General features: G+C 42.0%; 1 protein-coding gene across 4 annotated transcripts in view; it reads left to right on the forward strand.

Annotated features, from left to right (window-relative positions):
- tmem131 (transmembrane protein 131) overlaps positions 1–18775 on the forward strand; it is a 217679-nt gene that overhangs the window by 90541 nt on the left and 108363 nt on the right. For 3 of the 4 annotated variants that reach the window (XM_068033293.1, XM_068033291.1, XM_068033292.1), the window contains one exon: positions 16718–16786. In XM_068033293.1, the coding sequence (XP_067889394.1) occupies positions 16718–16786 (69 nt within the window). Of the gene's footprint in view, positions 1–16496; positions 16573–16717; positions 16787–18775 lie in introns of those variants that run through there. The other variant, XM_068033294.1, reaches the window with a different exon arrangement.

Below are 18775 nucleotides of genomic sequence, written 5' to 3' on the forward strand. Positions count from 1 at the left end.
CTATCTCTATACAAGTCTTTATTTTCCTTTTCCAATGGCCATCAAAAATGCAGATTAATCAGTCATTGTTTTGGCATGTTTGCCTCCATGCAATAGTCACTACATTGCAAAAGTGCTTCATTCTGTGAAGCAGTTTGAGATGTTTGGGTTTGTGCTAAAGCACCACATAAATGCATGTTTTCTTTTTCAAAAGAAAAATGACAAAATTACGACTTAATTCTTGAGTTTCATTAATGTCTGTATACTGCAGTTTTAGTGTGATGCATGTAGCCTTTTTTTTTTGGCACAAGTCACTTTTACATCATCTCTGCGCAGCTTAACATTGCAGTTTCAATCAGTTGTGAATGCAGAAAGCTGAACAAAATGACCTGGAGAAGTTACAGCTGAGGGTGATGCACATTGATGTGACTATTCTTAACTGTTTGCTTATTTCAAAATTGTTTTTCTGATCAAATTGGAAGTTCACTGAATCAAAATATATGCTTTATTATCTAATTATTTATCTGATTATCTACTGCATATTTGCTTTAAGCTGATTTCACCCAGTTATTTTTGGTCAGCTGTATTCAGGATGGAAGTAAACTAGAAAGTTGATGACTGAGGTAAGGGCTGTTGGGCAAGTTGGTTATTTTGATGTGGATTTTTTTTTGTGTCCAACCAGAAGAGTTTAATTCAGTTTTATTTTAAAGAACATTTTTATTTTTAAACATTCAGTACAAAGTACAGCGCCTCTTGCAATTTGTTTAAAGTTGATTAGTGGGATATTACGTTTAATCTTTTGCATTGGTCTGTTCGAGGTAAAGAATGGTTCACACTGTAATTTGAACAATGCGAACAAACTGTTCTAAATTGATATTACTGTATGGCTAAAGTAGTTTTGATAAAATGTAGTACAAATGGGCCACCTTTAAAGTTTCCTTAGTTGACAAGTGGGTAATGCCATTGTGGTAGATTTTGACTAACGTGCTGCGTTATTTCCTCATCCACTACCATTTTATTTTGTTACCGTTGCATGAAAAATTAAACCGATGTTTAAACACTATCACGTAAATAAGGAGAAACTGTTTGTAGTGGCAGATGGGTTGGTAATCAGCACACCATGATTTAAGATGCCAAAAGGACCAGAGGAAACCTTTTTTTAAACTCAGCGAGTTGTTGTGATGCATGGCCTGAAAGAGTGGTGGAGGTGGATTAAATAGCAACATTCAAAAAGGAACTGAATAAATCCATTTGAGAAACATTTTTCAAGACTATGGGAAGAGCAGAGGAGTGGGATTAATTTGATACCGAAGAGCCAGCACAGGTGGACTGACTGCCTCCTACAAATATGCCGTTACAGTCTAGTCTGCCTAAAATACTCCTGTTAAACTGGAAAAAGTTGTAACATTAAACACTTCCAGAGCAAAAAAGATTTTACTTGAATTTTACTGTAATGATTTTATTAACTATCAGGTTATCTTGGACTATTTTGCCTTAGTAATTGAATCTCAAACGTTTGCTTCAATTTTTGCCAGATTAACATTTGAGTCATGTTGCTAGGTGAGCATTGCATATAACATTTATTGTCAGAGATCATCTGAGACAGTTAAAGGACAGGAGCAGTTTCCTCATTCAATTCTCACTATCCTCACTGGTTTCATTATTTTTGCCTCTGATCAACTCAGCTTTGGAGGTTTGGGCGATCAGATCCATTATCTGCAATATAATTAGACTGGAAATTGGTCAGTTTATGAAGTCACTTCCAAATGCTGTGCCTTTTGAGTCATTTGAGGTCACCATGCAATGGGCTTGCTGAAACAATTTATTTAAAAAGGTTGCACCTGATGAGGCAGTGCTCCTGCACTTTAGGAACTCTGGTCATGTGATTTATTCAGACGCGATGGACCAGCATTTTCACATTTAAATGCAGAATAGACCTGTAACAGAGAGCCAATTTGTTAATTGTTTGTATGTCTAGTTTGCTGTCTCTTACCTGAGCCTCTGCTTGTTTACGCTCTGGAAGGTTGGTGGCTCGGAACTGTATTTGCCTGCAGCTAGACTAATATGAAAAGGCCTTTTAAAGTGTAACTAAAAACAAAGTGCTGGAAATACTTAGGTCTGGCAGCATCTGTGGAGAGAGAGAGTTACTGTTTCAGGTTTGTGACCTTGTAAAGTGTAATTGTTATGGTCAGGTGAGGAGGGGGTCTCAGGCTCCCCCCTTTTGCCTCTTCTCTGGTTTGACTGCAATGGGATTTATCTGTTTTACACTGTGAGCTTACTGCCTCAGTGAGCGATTGCTCCTGTTCCTCTAATATAATTGCCAAAGAACCAATCAGACAGGTTTTCTTGAGTTTAAACAAAGATGCAAGTTTATTGAAATTACTAAAAATACGTTACGCATTCATGTACATATTCACACAAGAGTCTCGCACAAATAGATTAGAAGGAAAACTGCTTTGGTGGTTGGAGTAGAGTCAGGAGTAAATGGAATTTAAATAGTTTTGCATCTCAAGTCCTCAGCTGAATCTGTGTTCCTGAAGTCCTCACTGGGCCATATACACAGTGATGGGCTGGCTTTTCTCGGGGCTTCTGAAGGCAGAAGAGGGGTTCGATCCTTGTCCCTTAGCTGCTGGCTGTGACAGTCTAACACGAGAGAGCTGTTTCGTTGATGGCTTTTCCAGATACACTCCCCTGCTTTCTGTATGATGAAGCTTACAGTCTCCCCAGAGCTGCACAAGCAGTCACATGATATTACCAAACCTCTTTGTAGTGTTAATGAGGTCCTTCTGGAATCTTGAGATTCAAGGCTCTGCCCCTCAAGCTGTCCAGTCACATTTCGTGGTGGTTGGCTCTTTCAAAGTCGATGGGTGTCTGGCTCCTGACCATGTTGATGAGACTATTTCAGGTAATTCAATCAGCACCCACTGTCCTGGCTACATTGAGTCAGTCGTGTTATCTCCAGTCGAATCTCTCGGTGTTTCAAATGTAATTTGCAGTGGCATTCTTGTTAACTTTAAAAAAAAAGTTATTGGTAAGAATTTCCAATAAAAGTCTCGGGCAAGGTTCCAACTGATGAAATTAATATTTCCCATTTGGCATGTAGGGTTTTCATGACTATTAAATTACACTCAGAGGCAGATTGGGTTGTGAATGCTTTCTTGTATATTTCAGTTTCAGCATGCTGATCACTCAAATTCTTGTCTTGGGTGAGCTGTAGTGCTCCACTTAATGGAGCAGTTTATGTAGAGTGAGGTCATTTATCTTGAGGGAGGGAATGTGGTGAAACATTGCTTTCCTTAATTTTAATTTTCACTTACTGGTGTTACAGTGAAACATAAAGTTTAGTTTATTGCACATTCCCATCTATATAGATTTGAAAGTTGAATTGTAAGAAGGAGGAAATGTTAAATTGAGATTTGAAGACTTCTCCGAGTTCATGGTCAAAGTTGCACAGAAGATGCACTTCTAGGGCAGGGATAGTGTACTAAAAATAAACAGTAGTGCTGTTTAAGTGAATTACATGCATCCAAGGGAGTAGAGCAAGTGTGTTGTATCAACCACTATGAATTTTCCACAACCAACCAGTCCCTGATGTATATATTTGTTCAATTATAGGTTTTTTGAAGTATTGTCATTTACATGCGTGGTTTAGGTGAAATGATCCATATAGCAATACTTGTGATGTCTTAATTTTATGGTATTTGTGGCCATGCATGTCATCACATGATACCAAAGATGTTCCAGTTATAGGAAGCTGAAATCATTGAACATTATCCTCCGATCTGGAGATCACCAGTATTTTTCTTTAATAGAATGCGTGATTTGCCTTTTCGTCCAGAAAAGTACAATAATTACTGTACCCTGTCTAGCAATATCAATTGCAGTTTTATAGACTTACTGTCATCAAATTTGTACATTGCTGCAGTTACTGCTGTACAGCAATGTGTTTGTTAAACACTGGATTCATGCGCCTGATATATGATGGCCCTGTATATTGCAGTCTTACTGGTCAATCCCCCAAAAAAAAAAGTCTTGTTCTCTCTGCTTTCCTTTGCAAGAAACCTTGAATTTGTTGACTGTCTCTACGATCTCCCTGGGCACTCTGTTCCATTCACTCAACATCTAGTCAAGTAGTTAAGATCCTCCTTGTCTGTTCATCTGAGCTTCAGTCTGTGCTTCCTGTAATTTTGTGAAATAATTGTCTTTCACAATAGCTAAGATGTTTTCCATGTCAGTTTAATTCAGCATTTCTGTCATCTCCAGATGCCTCCCTTGTAGTATGGTGGACAGAATGGGGCCAAACTAGTACCCATTTATAAGCTTACCTGGGACTTGCATTAGTGGTTTTACAAGTTGGTGACTGTCTGTCTTGATTGTCACTGAACTGGACAATAATTGCACTCACTTGAGTCATACTTCAAATAGGATGCTTTTGATCAATTCATCCACATTCTCATGGATGATTGTGTTTAGTGACGGGGAATTTTTTAAATCATGCATTAAAATATTTACTGTGAACTAAGTCTTCGTCTTCGTCTCGAAAGACAATGGCTAAGTGCATGGAGGTGGTCAGTGGTTTGTGAAGCAGCGCCTGGAGTGGCTATAAAGGCCAATTCGACAGTGACCGACCTTTCCACAGATGCTGCAGATAAAATAGGTTGTCGGCGCTCCCCTTGTGCTTCTGTCTTTTTTCCTGCCAACTGCTAAGTCTCTTCGACTCGCCACACTTTAGCCCTGCCTTTATGGCTGCCTGCCAGCTCTGGCGATCACTGGCAACTGACTCCCATGACTTGTGGTCAATGTCACAGGACGTCATGTCGCGTTTCCAGACGTCTTTAAAGCAGAGACATGGATGGCCGGTGGGTCTGATACCAGTGACGAGCTCGCTGTACAATGTGTCCTTTGGGATCCTGCCACTTTCCATGCGCCTCATATGGCCAAGCCATCTCAAGCGCCGCTGGCTCAGTAAGGTGTATTTGCTGGGGATGTTGGCCGCCTTGAGGACTTCTGTGTTGGATATACGGTCCTGCCACCTGATGCCAAGGATTCTCCGGAGGCAGCGAAGATGAAATGAATTGAGGCGTCGCTCTTGGCTGACATAGGTTGTCCAGGCCTCGCTGCCGTAGAGCAAGGTACTGAGGACACAGGCTTTTGTGTTCCGTGTCAGTGCGCCATTTTCCCACTCTCTTGGCCAGTCTGGACATAGCAGTAGAAGCCTTTCCCATGCGCTTGTTGTTTTCTGCATCAAGAGACAAGTTACTGGTGATAGTTGAGTCTGGGTAGGTGAACTCTTGAACCACTTCCAGAGCGTGGTCGCTGATATTGATGGATGGAGCATTTCTGATGCCCTGTCCCATGTTCGTTTTCTTGAAGCTGATGGTTAGGCCAAATTCGTTGCAGGCAGCCGCAATCCTGTCGATGAGTCTCTGCAGACACTCTTCAGTGTGTGATGTTAATGCAACATCGTCAGCAAAGAGGAGTTTCCTGATGAGGACTTTCCGTACTTTGGTCTTCGCTCTTAGATGGGCAAGGTTGAACAACCTGCCACCCGATTCTTGTGTGGAGGAAAATTCCTTCTTCTGAAGACTTGAACACATGAGAGCAGCAGGGAGAAGATGATCCCAAGCAGTGTAGGTGCGAGAACATAACCCTGTTTCACACCACTCAGAATAGGAAAGGGGTCTGATGCGCTGCTATGCTAAATTGTGCCTTTCATATTGGCATGGAATGAGGTGATGATACTTAGTAGCTTCGGACCTCCGATCTTTTCTAGTAGTCTGAAGAGTCCACGTCTGCTGATTAGGTAAAAGGCTTTGGCGCAATCGATGAATGCAACGTAGAGGGGCATCTGTTGTTCACTGCATTTCTCCTGTAGCTGGCGAAGGGAGGACTGCATGCCAATGGTGGATCTCTCTGCTCGAAAGCCACACTGTGCCTCAGGGTAGACACGCTCAGCCAGCTTCTGGAGCCTGTTTAAAGTGACTCGAGCGAAGACTTTCCCCACTATGCTGAGCAGAGAGATTCCACGGTAGTTGTTGCAGTCACCGCGGTCACCCTTGTTCTTATAGAGGGCGATGATATTGGCATTGTGCATGTCCTGTGGTACTGCTCCCTCACCCCAGCACAGGCAAAGCAGTTCGTAGTGTGCTGAAAGTATAGCAGGCTTGGCACTCTTGATTATTTCAGGGGTAATGCCATCCTTCCCAGGGGCTTTTCCACTGGCTAGAGAATTAATGGCATCACTGAGTTCCGATTTTGGCTGTACGTCGGGCTCATCCATGACTGGCAGAGACTGGGCTGCATTGAGGGCGGTCTCAGTGACATTTTCCCTGGAGTACAGTTCTAGGTGGTGCTCCAACCAGCGGTCCATTTGCTTGCATTGGTCAGTGATTGTGTCCCCGATTTAGATTTGAGGGGGGGCGATCTTCTTGATGGTTGGCCCAAAAGCGCTCTCTTAATGCCATCGTATATTCCTCTGTTTCCGGTATCTGAGGCCAGCTGAATATGACTCTATAGGTGTTGCCAGTAATCATTTGCGCAGCACCTGGCTGTTCTTTGTGCAGCGCTTCTGGCTGCTTAAAGTGCTACGGATGTTAACTCGCTGGGGGCTTCCTTGTAGTTCAGCAATGCAATGCGCTTAGCGGCTATGACAGGTTCCAGCTTTTCAAAGTGAGATTGAAACCAGTCCGCATTCTGCTTCACACGTTTGCCATAGGTCATTGCTAAGTCATAGATGGCATCTCTGATGTGGGCCCACTTGGTCTCTGCATCCCCTGTAGGAGTGTTCTGAAGGGCTTTTTCAAGTGAATTTTGAAACTTATGTTAACTGTGGATGAGAAATTCTGCTAGTGTTGCGCAGGCAGCCCTTCTGTTTGGAGTGATGCAGCTTCTTTGGTTTGAGTCTAACCTTGCTGTATGCCAGGGAGTGGTCGGTGGCGCAGTCCGCACTGTGGAAGCTGCGTGTGATTTGGACACTGTTTATAGAGGCTCGCCTTGTGACGAGATCCAGCTGGGGCCAACGACGTGATCTTGGGTACCTCCAAGAAACCTGGTGACAGGGTTTAGTATGAAAGAACGAGTTGGTGATGCAGAGGTTATGATAGGTACACAACTCAAGCAGTCTCTGTCCATTCTCATTCATCCTTCCAATGCCATAGCGCCCAAGGCAGGAGGGCCATGAGTCATGGTCGGCCCCAACCATGGCATTAAAGTCCCCCAGCAGGAACAGGTGTTTGGTATTGGGGATGCTACTAATGATATTATGGAGTTCCTCGGAGAACTGGTCTTTAGCTTCAAGTGAGGAGCAGAGTGTTGGAGCATAGATGCTGAGTAGGTGTACTGGACCAGAGGCGGTGAACAGTCGGATGGACAGTATGCGTTCTGAGCCATTTGAGGGTGGCACTATCATGCTGAGCAAAGAGTTTCTGATGGCGAAGCCCACTCCATGCTGTCTTGGTTCTTCAGGATCCCTACCCTGCTAGAAGAAGGTGTAGTCTTGCTCTCTTAGGGATCCACTCACAGGGAGGCATGTCTCCTGAAGTGCTGCAAGGTCCACATTGAGTCTACTGAGCTCGTTGTTAATGATGGACTAATTAGAACTGCTCTTAATGGATGTCCCTTACTTTGAATGGGATGGTCACAACTAAACTGTCGAGCAAGTTTACAAAAGTACTTGAGGGACTTGGTAGGTTTTAACAAACTATCCTTTTACATCTGGAAGCTGGTATTAATCCAGCCCAAACTATTGTGTGAAATGGCTTTTAGTACTGTTTTTGAATGATTTGGAAAGGCTTAACCTAGTACTTAACAGGCAAGGATCCATTAACATGCAACATTCATAATTGATGGTGTTCAGAAGCCATGAGAGTGGCTGGTGTGGAAGTTGGAAAAATTTAGTGGTGGACTATATATACTCTTGTCAGGTTTAAAGCAGAAAGCTTTACTTTAAATCTAACCAGTGCTGTACCTGTCTTGGGAGTGCTTGAGGCTGATGTATGATGACCAAGGTGAAAAGGGTTCCATTGTTCAGCAATAACAGTCATTTACCTTGAACATAGGAACAAGGGGGGACAGTAGCATAGTGATACTGGACTAGTAATCCAGAGGCCTGGGCTAATGCTCCAGAGAAATTTAATTTCAATTGATAAATCTGGAATAAAATGCTAGTTTCATTAATCATGAAACTACTGGATTGTTGTAAAAATCCATCTGGTTCACTAATGCCCTTGAGGGGAGGAAATTTGCTGTCCTTACCTGGTCTGCCCTATGTGACTCCAGATCCACAGCATTGTGGTTGACTCTAAACTGCCCTTTGAAATGGCCTTGCAAGCCGCTCATTTGTAGGTGGCTCACTGCCACCTGCTCAAGGGCAATTAGAGATGGGCAATAAATGCTGGCCTTGTTAGCAACACTCCCATCCTAAGAACCAATTATTAAAAAAAAAGTACTTTCTATTTCTGTAATTCTGTTCTAATGGTACCTTTTTTTTCCTATTCATTCGAAGTGGGAGTAATGTTTCCTTTTTTAAAATCTTGCCATTCTAAAAGCAACCAAATTTGTGTCTGGCAGTGCTTTTGATGAATGCCATACACAACTACTTTCTTTGTGTTACTCGTATCCATGATTATTCTGGTTGGGTAATTAAGGCAGACTTGCCCATAGACTTTGGTCCTGTTGAAGCGAATCTAAGCATTGCACAGCAGTCATAACCAAGATAATTGGAAAAGAATTGTAGGGTGGGGAACTATTTACTATTTAAAATTATATATTTTAATTCAAAGTCATAGCGAGCAAAAGTGGAGAACTTCAGGAGCCTTAAAATCTTTCAGGCAAATTCCTGTTTCTTTTGGGAAAGAAAACTTCCCAATTGGTGAAGTTTAAGTCATACAAACTAATTTTTAAAAAGAAACTTTTTTGACTGACCCCAGCCAGGTCTATTTCCTGGCAATAGGGACAAAGTCTTGTTAATAGAATCATAGAAACATAGAAAGTTTAAGGCACAGAGGCCACTTGACCCATTGTGTCTGTGCCGGCCAAAACATGATCCACCTATTCTAATCCCACCTTCCAGCATTTGGTCTGTGGCCCTGCAGCTTATGGCACTTGAGGTGCATATCCAGACTCCTTTTTGAATGAGTTGAGGGTCTCTGCCTCAACTCCCCTTTCAGGCAGTGAGTTCCAGATCATCACCACCCTCTGGGTGAAAAAGGTTTTCCTCTTCTCCCTCTAGTTTTTCTACCAATCACTTTAAATCTATGTCCCCTCGTCACTGACCTCTGCTAAGGTGAATAGACCCTTCACCTCCACTCTATCCAGGCCCCTCAAAATTTTGTACATTTTCAATCAGATCTCCCCTCTGCCTTCTCTGTTCCAAGGAGAACAACCCCAGCCTATCCAATCTTACCTCATAGCTGCTTTTTTTCAGTGCTGGCAACATCCTCGTAAACCTCCTCTGTATGTACCCTTTCTCGTGCAATTGCATTCTTTCTGTAATGAGGTGACCAGAATGGCACACAGTACTCATGTTGTGGCCAACCAATGAGTTATACAGTTCTAGCATAACCTGTCTGCTCTTATATTCTATACCTCGACTAATACAGGATAGGATTCCATATGCCGCCTTAATCACCTTATCAACCTATCCTACTTTCAGGGATTGGTGGACATTCACTCCAAGGTCCCTTACTTCCTCTACACTGCGCAGTATTTTCCCATTAATCGTGTATTCCTTTGCCTTGGTTGACCTCCCCAAATGCATCACCTCTCACTTCTCCAAGTTGAATTCTATTTGCCACTTTTCTGTCCATCTGACCAGACTATCAATATCTTCCTACAGCCTACAACTATCCTCCTCGCTATCTACCACACGGACAATCTTTGTGTCATCTGCAAACTTTTTGTTCATGCCCCCTACATTTATTATTATCATTAATATACACCACGAGAAGCAGGGGACCCAGTGCTGAGCCCTGCGGAACGCCACTGAAAACAGCCCTCCAGTCTCTCAAACAATGTTAAATGTAATTTGAGGGAATCTTCACAACATCTTGAAATTAATTTTATCCTTGCCTTTAATTGAAGAATTGTCTCGTGTGTTGTGGACCCTATTTATAAAGGAGTGCTCCTCTAGAGAGGGTAATTGAATTTGGTAGGGCCTTAGCTATGTTAAAATTTACAAATTTCATAGTCACAGCATTTTAAGAAACGTAAATTTCACGCATTTAAATCATAAATTTCAGTGTTGCAACAGACCATGAAAAATCTATTTCAAAGAAAAAAAGACAAGGGAGGTTTCTTGTTTCAAGTGGCATTTATTGTATACTGAAACTGTAAAAGGCTGACTATAAACAGGTCCACATTCTTTCTTCACAGAAGTCAGTGGTTGAATGTGAGCATAGAGCAACCAGTAACACACTCTTCATTCCCTGTATTTGTCCTGTGAACATTTGTCAATGTTTAGACACAGCTCTCTCCTTGTATACAGTTTGTTGGAATTGCCAGACAGCGCCATGCTAGTCTTGCAAGGTGGGGTATTCTGCATTCCAGAGTTCCAGAACTACAGCACAGGCAAAATACAATCAGCTTCTTTTGCAATGCTTTTATGAGCAGGAATCTCCAGCTTACATTTTGTCAAAGCCAGGAATAGCATCAAATGAGTTCCAATTCATCAACAGGTGCATTTGTGCAGACTCTAAAATATGCATATCTTTCAGGAACGCCACAGAAGGTTAAAACTTCTAAACCACTTTCTTCCCATAGCAGTAATATTGTTTGAGCTTCTTTGCTACACAAGAAAACACCTGTTGAGCATAGGCATTTAATTCAGTGTCATCAGAGTGTTGTTCATTTAACCCTGCTACAGCCCAGAACAGTACATCCATTACTTTTATTATAAGCTTTGTGGATTGTAACCTGTCGAGATTCAAACCAAGTGATTAAATCCATCAGTCGCGTAGCATTCTTGGCAACAAACTGAACCTCCTCATTAAGCTGAGCATTGTTTAGAACACTTACAATGTCTATTAAAACCTGTGTTTTTGGTATCCATGTGAGCTCTTCTGAGATGAAGTCTGAGTAATTTTCCAAGTGAGCTGCATGATGTACTGACTGAAACCAGGAATAAGGGGTCACCCATTTAAGATGGCGATGAAGAGGAATTTCTTCTGCGTCATGAATCTTTGAATTCTCTACCCCAGAGAGCTGTGGAGGCTGTGTCATTTGAATAGGATGGAGGTACAGATTTTTGAACTATACGGGAGTAAAGGGTTCCTGGGAACAGGCAGGATAGTGGATTTAAGGCCAAGATCAGATCAACCATGATCTTATTGAATGTCAGAGCAGGCTCAAGGGACCATGTGGCCTCCTACTCCTATTTGTTTTAAGCAGTGCAGCTGTGCTCCATATGCGGAAGATTACGAATGATGTGATGAAATGCACGGAGGCCCCAGAGCTCTCAGTCGTCAAACTTCATATTCTTTTTCCATTTTTAAGTTTCCCATCCTTTTGCTTGTGGGTCACAGCTCCACAAGTATTGGGCATTCATTACCTTGGCCAAGGGATCAGCGCCCACGATCTTAGAGGAAAGTATTCCAGATTTTCACTACCCTTTTGTATTAAATGCTTCCTGATTTCACTCCTAAATTGTCTACTTCCTAATTTTAAAATTATGCCCCTTTTTTCTTCTTCTGGATTTTCCTCACTGAGGAAATAGCATCTCTGCTTCCCTGTGGAGTCACCTGTTCGTTTTAAACTCCATCTATATTCAGGAATACAAGCCAAATTTATGTAATCTGTATGTAATTTAACCCTCGTATAATTTTGGTGATTCTGTACTGTATTCCTTCCTGAGGTCCAAAACTGAATAAAGTAGTCCAGTTGGGATCTGACCGAGGCTCTGTAAACATAAGCATCCCTTCCTTGGATCCAAAGTGGAGAATGTCGCACTTCTCCACATTACACACCATCTTTGCAACTTTTTGCCCCTATCTACACAACTTGCTATGCTTCCTAACTTGGCATCATTTGCAGACTTGGGTTTCCAGCTCTCCTCCTCTTCCAAGGCATTAATGCATATGAGAAGCTGAATAACTCTTTTTGGCGAAGATGTTAGATGGAGGCCAGTTGGCTTGTTGCAATGGTTCAGTGAGATGTAAAAGATACCATGATACTATTTGAGGAATAGCAGGAAGTTGTGATTACCTGACCCCTCTTGACCAATGCCACCATTGTATCCCATAGTACTTCATCTTTCTTGTTTATGGCACCCTTGTGTACACATTTGTTGCTGAGTTTGCATATTTAACTATAGTAACTACATTCCAAAAGAAAATGTCATTCATTGGATATGAAGTATTTTGGGATGTTCCACGGACATGATAAAGCACTATATAAAGTTTGTCCAGTAGACTGTACAAGTAATGGAGATTATATGTCGTCACATTTGTCAATATAACTTTTTTTTTGAAGTACAAATATAACTGTTTTCACTGTAGTTGGTCAGAGAGCCTTTCCTGCAAGCTCACTCAACATGTCATTTGAACTACTGTTACGACTGAGGTGCGAGGAGTGCACTGTCTTTTCTAGTTCCACTTCTCCACAGGTCACAACATATATTTAAATGTTTACCCAGTCAATCATAGACCACTTTTTGTCCCAGAATAAAGTACACCAACCAGGTTTCTTTAACAAACAGCAAAATTATCAGTTTATTATAAAACAAGACTTATCCAAAAACTAAGCAAAGCTTTAACACAGATAGAAACATGAAAATTCCTTTTTTACCTTAGTGACACGCACACGTTCTTTCTAGAGCTTTGTTGGGGGAAAAAAAAAGACAATAATACCTTGGTCTAATACTTGATGGGGAAAAAAGATATGGAAAGATATCAGTTAACCCCTTTTTGGTTTGGCGTCTCAAATACACATAGACAACTCGGTGGGATCTTTCTCTGGAGCAATTCATTCAGGCGGCTTTGAGGATTTATCCGGCAAGTTTTTCCAGTGTCTCGGGAGAAATGTGGCAACAGGGGTTTCAGGCAGCCCTTTCAGGACAAATGTAGCATCAATTTCTCTTTCTTACATTCACTTCTAAGAGCTTCTCCAATGAAAAAGCTGTTAGGCTTTTCAAAGAGATGGAAAAGGCTGAGCTGGGGTGACTGCTCTCCTGGCTGGTTTTTAAAATTCCAACTCTTGGAAAGCAAAACCAAAAAACAATCGCGAGTCAAGCCTCCTGACCACTATAAATCTTGACCTGTCACTTCTTTGTAAACATCTCCCCCAAGTCAAAAAAAGCCCCCGCTGGGTGATTATCTGAAGACAGGTGACTTCCAGTGTATCTTGTTTGCAAACAATGCCTCAGTCCTTTCAGTGACCCCAGTGAAAAATAATCCATGGAATCCTTTTCCGTTTTCCCAAATCAAACACAAATCTTCAAAATTTAACAAAAAATTGACTTTCATAACGCTACCTCTTGGGAAAGGAAATATTGATACAGGGTGGGGAATTAAGCCAATGATAAGGCCCTGCCCAAAATTTCTTTTTCTCTTGTACCAAATAGCAAATGGAATCTATTCAGCTGTTAAACATGCCATTACTCTGTCCCAACCCATGGCTTCATTAAACATACCTCTTCGCAGATTACTAACTTTTAAAGAGCTCGCTTGCAAACTTGACCTAACTGCTGAAAATCTGACTGCAAGGACACTGTGGTCATTGGCTGAATCCCACCCTTTGTCAGAAGTTTGCTTAGTTGCATCATGAAGTCCTTCACCATGTGAAACTCTTCCATTATAGCTGCAAAGAATACTATTTTACTGTTGAGTATGGCATACCCTGCTACTTTTTTGTCTTTGCCTTTGCACCTTCCATATCTCCACTTTTGATGGCCCCTTTTGCCATGATGCTAGTGTTGGTCAGGGACAAGCCTACCCTTTCAAAAGCAAGCGTTGCTGCTCTCCTTGTGGCTGTCCAAAACCATGTAGCTATTGGACAGTGCCAGAAACTTTGATTATTTGCGTGACTTTGTGGAGTGACCACCATCTGGAGCATATATGATCATGGAGAAAATGATTCCTTGGATGAGGGACTGAAGTTACATGAATAGGTTGGAGAAGCTGGGTTATTCTTCTTTGAGACAGCTTGTATTTATATAGTAGCCCTTTTAACGTAATAAAACGTCCACATAGGTGGTCTTCGTGATGGCACGAATTAGAAGTCGGAAGCTCATTTCTGGGTCAAATGTGACACCAAAGTTGGGAACAGACTGGCTTAATCGCAGACTGTTACCAGGGAGAGGGATGCAGTCGGTGGCTAGGGAACAGAGTTTGGAGCAGGGACTGAAAACGATGGCTTCAGTCTTCCCAATATTTAATTGGGGGAAATTTCTGCTCCCTCAGTACTGGATGTCGGATAAATAGTCTGATTTAGCAACAGTGGTGAAGTGGAGCCGAGTGTCGTTGGCATATGAGTGAAAACTAATGCTGTACTATTGGATGATGTCGCCGAGGGGTAGCATGTTAATGAGAAATAGGAGGGGGCCAAGGTTAGATCCTGAGGGGACACGTGTTAACAGTGGAGGAGCAGGAAGAGAAGCCATTGCAAGTGATTCTGTGGCTATGGTTAGGTAAAAATGGAACCAGCCAAGTGCAGTCTCACCCAGCTGGACAACAGTACAAGCGTTGGAGGATTGTAGTGTGGTCAACAGTGTAGAAGACTGCAGAAAAGTCGGAAAGGGAAAGTTAACCTTTGTCGCAGTCACTTAGAATGTCATTTGTGACAGAGCTGTTTTTGTACGGATGGAAACCTGATTAGAGGGATTCAAACCTGTTGTTCCAGGAAATATGGAAACCGATTTAGGAGATAGCAATGAGTTCAAGGACTAGAGAGGAAAGGGAGATTGGAGATGGGGGCAGTGGTTTGTAAAGGTGATGGGGTCCAGGGTTGGTTTTTTGAGGAGAGGGGTGATGGCAGATTTAAATGAGGCAGGCAATACCTGAAGAGAACTGTTTACAATATCTGTTAACATGGAGACTAGGAGGGGAAGTTGAGTGATCAGTTTAGTTGGAATTGGATTGAGGGAACAGGAGGTACGTCTCGTGGACAAGATGAGCTCAGAGGGCATGAGGGGAAATAAGAGAAACTAGAAAAAGATGAGGTCAGGGCTAGGGCAGCAGGGAAGAGAAGGCTGAGAGGTGATTTGGTAGAGGTGTTAAATCATGGGAGTAGATAGAGAAACTGTTACCATTGGTAGAAAAGACAGCTTTAAGGTGATTGGCGAGTAGTTTGGATCTGGATTGCACTGACTGAGAGGGTGGTGGAGGCAGATTCAATTGTGGCTATCAAAAAGGACTTGGATAAGCACCTGAACAGAACAAATTTACAGGACTATGGGGAAAAAGAGGGTGGTGGGACTAGCTGAGTTGCTTTTGAAGAGAACTGGCACTGACATGATCGGCTGAATGGTCATCTGTGCTGTAACCATTCTATGCACTCCTCATCTTGTCGGATGTTGTGGACTGTGAGGTCTTGGACATCCAAGCGCAACAACTTTGCACTTTAGAGATGCACACTCTGGCACCTGATGTGGGCATAAATTCACATTCTGGGGTAAGGCGTCCTCTCTGTCCGAATTGTCTGCTCGTTGCTTTGTAGCATTAGTTCTAGCTCCTGTAGCTTCAGGCCAGCAGTCCAATTAGTGCTGATCTCAATGTGCAAAACATCCTCTAAATCTCGCACCTTTTTTGCCTTATGAATTATTGAGTGTTGGAGAAATCTCAGCATTTATTCTGTCAACTCCAGATGCGAGTTTGTGTTTTCAGAATGAGATGTTTTTGAGTTATGTAATCTGTTGGAGGATCTCCTTCACGAAAGTTCCAAATTCTTCAACATCCTCTCACTGGTCATCCCTGATCCTCCACCCTTCATAAACCTGTTTAAAAGTATCCTGTTCCACATGCCTATCGCTCCCATTCCTGATGGCTAGTGGTGGCTGACTCTTGACACACTGCATTTAAGATAACCTCTCTCCAAATTTTGCACTTTGGCCTCGCCCACTTCTTTTCTACAATCTTCCCCTGCACCCTTCAGTCGTCTTGCTCTAGTTTATTGTTTCCCTCCCTTTGCCCCACCTTTATTAGCAGAATCTGTATTGTCACAGCCCAATTGTCTCCCTATAGCTCGCTGCCTCTTTTTGTCCTTTTTAAAAAACCTTGTCAATAGTCTCTGATCAATTTCAGTCACCTCTAACTCTCCCATCATGTCATGACATTATTTTTGGCTATTATTATTTTTCCTCCTGTCTGTAAAGTACCTTTTGGACGTGAACTAGAAATGCAAGTGTTTTTTTTCGATAGGAGAATTGTTAATCCTAGTAAATTTTTAATTCGATTGTTAGACCTTTTGACTTTTTATTTTGGTTGTTGCTTCTAGGCTGGTGTTTCCATAAATTTATGTCCACAACATTATAAAGAAAAGTTTTAAGTAATTGAGAGGGAGTGTTTGGTGGCACTATTTTAATTGGTTGGCAGGGAAGAGGCAGAAAAGCATTAGGAGTACAAACAATGTGACAAGCCAGACCGGTTGAACGTGTATTTCCAGGTTTGTGCAACAATATCTGATGTTTGGCCTGGGTGCCTTTTCATAGTAGAAAGTTGAGGAAAGGAAATGCATGCAATATTTTCACAAGAACAGACATGTATATTATCGTGTTGCTACTGTTACAGAAGCTTTATCTCTCTTTCAGTGCCTCCTTCCATCGGGGTAACTGCAGACCTATCCGGTTTGAACCACCGATGTTGGATTTCCACGAACAGTAAGTCACCCTTTTTGTATTTTTTATGACTTGGTTTTCAAAGTTCAGGCACTAACAGAGCAGGGTGTCTGCTAATAGCAATTTTGGTTGAAAAGCTATTTGTTGTATTTGTGAGCTAGTGATGCCCATAGTCAGAATTATGTAATGTTTGATTTCCTATTTAAAAGTCTGTTGTGCAGATTTCAGTTTGTTTTGACTGAGGGCTTTCGAACAAAGGTCTGTCAGTTTGTGCACTGTGGAGCTGTCTAACTTTGATAATTATGCATGTATCAAGGAGATTAGCTGGGTTAAACTTTAACTTTTTTTACAATAAGTTTGAGGACAAGGTTTGAAGTTTAAAAAATATAACCATTTATAAATGACTTCTATTCCACAGAACTCTACTGATGCAGAGAAAAGTGCATGCTTTTTTTTTTAGTTTAACTGGATTGTTGTATACATGTGAAAATATGTAATCTGAAGGCTGGCGCTTGTTAAAGTGATAACACATTGATCAAGCAAATTACTCTGTTCAAAAGTTCTATTCTATTTTCATTAATAGAACCACATCCTATCAAGTATGGTCAACTGAAGAGCAGCATGTCACCAAACATTTTGATCTTAAACAATTCCCAGCTTGCCAAAACACTGGGTCGCGATAATAAAGTAGCTGTATAAGTAGACAGTTGTAAGTCTTTCATTAAAGATGTGTGTTGTGAAAACTATTGCTAGAACTCTGTTTGTTTTTCAAATTGTGGGTTCAAGTCGCTCTCCAATGACAACATAATCAAGGTGGACACTTTAGTGCAGTACTGAGGGAATACTGTGCTGTCAGAGGTGCCATCTTTCACTTGAAGGAAATGAAAAGATCTGCATTTATACAGGGCCTTTACCGACCTCTGAACACTCCTAAACAGTCTACATCCAGTGAAGTATTTGAAGAGAAGTCAATGAGAAATGTAGCAGCCAATTTATGCACAGTGCTGATAAAAGAATCCATGACACTATTTTGAAGAGCAGGGGAGTTCTTCCTGGTGTCCTGCCCAAAGCTTATCACTCAACCAACATAATTTTTTTTTAAATGGTTATTCAGTCATTATGTAACTACCTTTTATGGGATCTTGTGTAGAAATTGGTTGTATCATTTCCTACATTGCAACAGTGACTGCACTAAGTACAAAGAACAAAGAAAATTACAGCACAGGAACAGGCCCTTCAGCCCTCCAAGCCTATGCCGATCCAAATCCTCTATCTAAACCTGTCGCCTATTTTCTAAGGGTCTGTATCTCTTTACTTCCTGCCCATTCATGTATCTGTCTAGATACATCTTAAAAGACGCTATCGTGCCCGCATCTACCACCTCCGCTGGCAACGCGTTCCAGGCACCCACCACCCTCTGCGTAAAGAACTTTCCACGCATATCCCCCCTAAACTTTTTCCCTTTCACTTTGAACTCGTGTCCCCTAGTAATTGAATCCCCCACTCTGGGGAGAAAGCTTCTTGCTATCCAACCTGTCTATACCTCTCATGATTTTGTACACCTCAATCAGGTCCCCCCTCAACCTCCGTCTTTCTAATGAAAATAATCCTAATCTACTCCACCTCTCTTCATAGCTAGCGCCCTCCATACCAGGCAACATCCTGGTGAACCTCCTCTGCACCCTCTCCAAAGCATCCACATCCTTTTGGTAATGTGGCGACCAGAACTGCACGCAGTATTCCAAATGTGGCCGAACCAAAGTCCTATACAACTGTAACATGACCTGCCAACTCTTGTACTCAATACCCCGTCCGATGAAGGAAAGCATGCCGTATATGCCTTCTTGACCACTCTATTGACCTGCGTTGCCACCTTCAGGGAACAATGGACCTGAACACCCAAATCTCTCTGTACATCAATTTTCCCCAGGACTTTTCCATTTACTGTATAGTTCACTCTTGAATTGGATCGTCCAAAATGCATCACCTCGCATTTGCCCTGATTGAACTCCATCTGCCATTTCTCTGCCC

This window comes from Heterodontus francisci, chromosome 6 (genome assembly GCF_036365525.1).
Source record: "Heterodontus francisci isolate sHetFra1 chromosome 6, sHetFra1.hap1, whole genome shotgun sequence".
Taxonomy (NCBI): Eukaryota; Metazoa; Chordata; class Chondrichthyes; order Heterodontiformes; family Heterodontidae; genus Heterodontus; species Heterodontus francisci.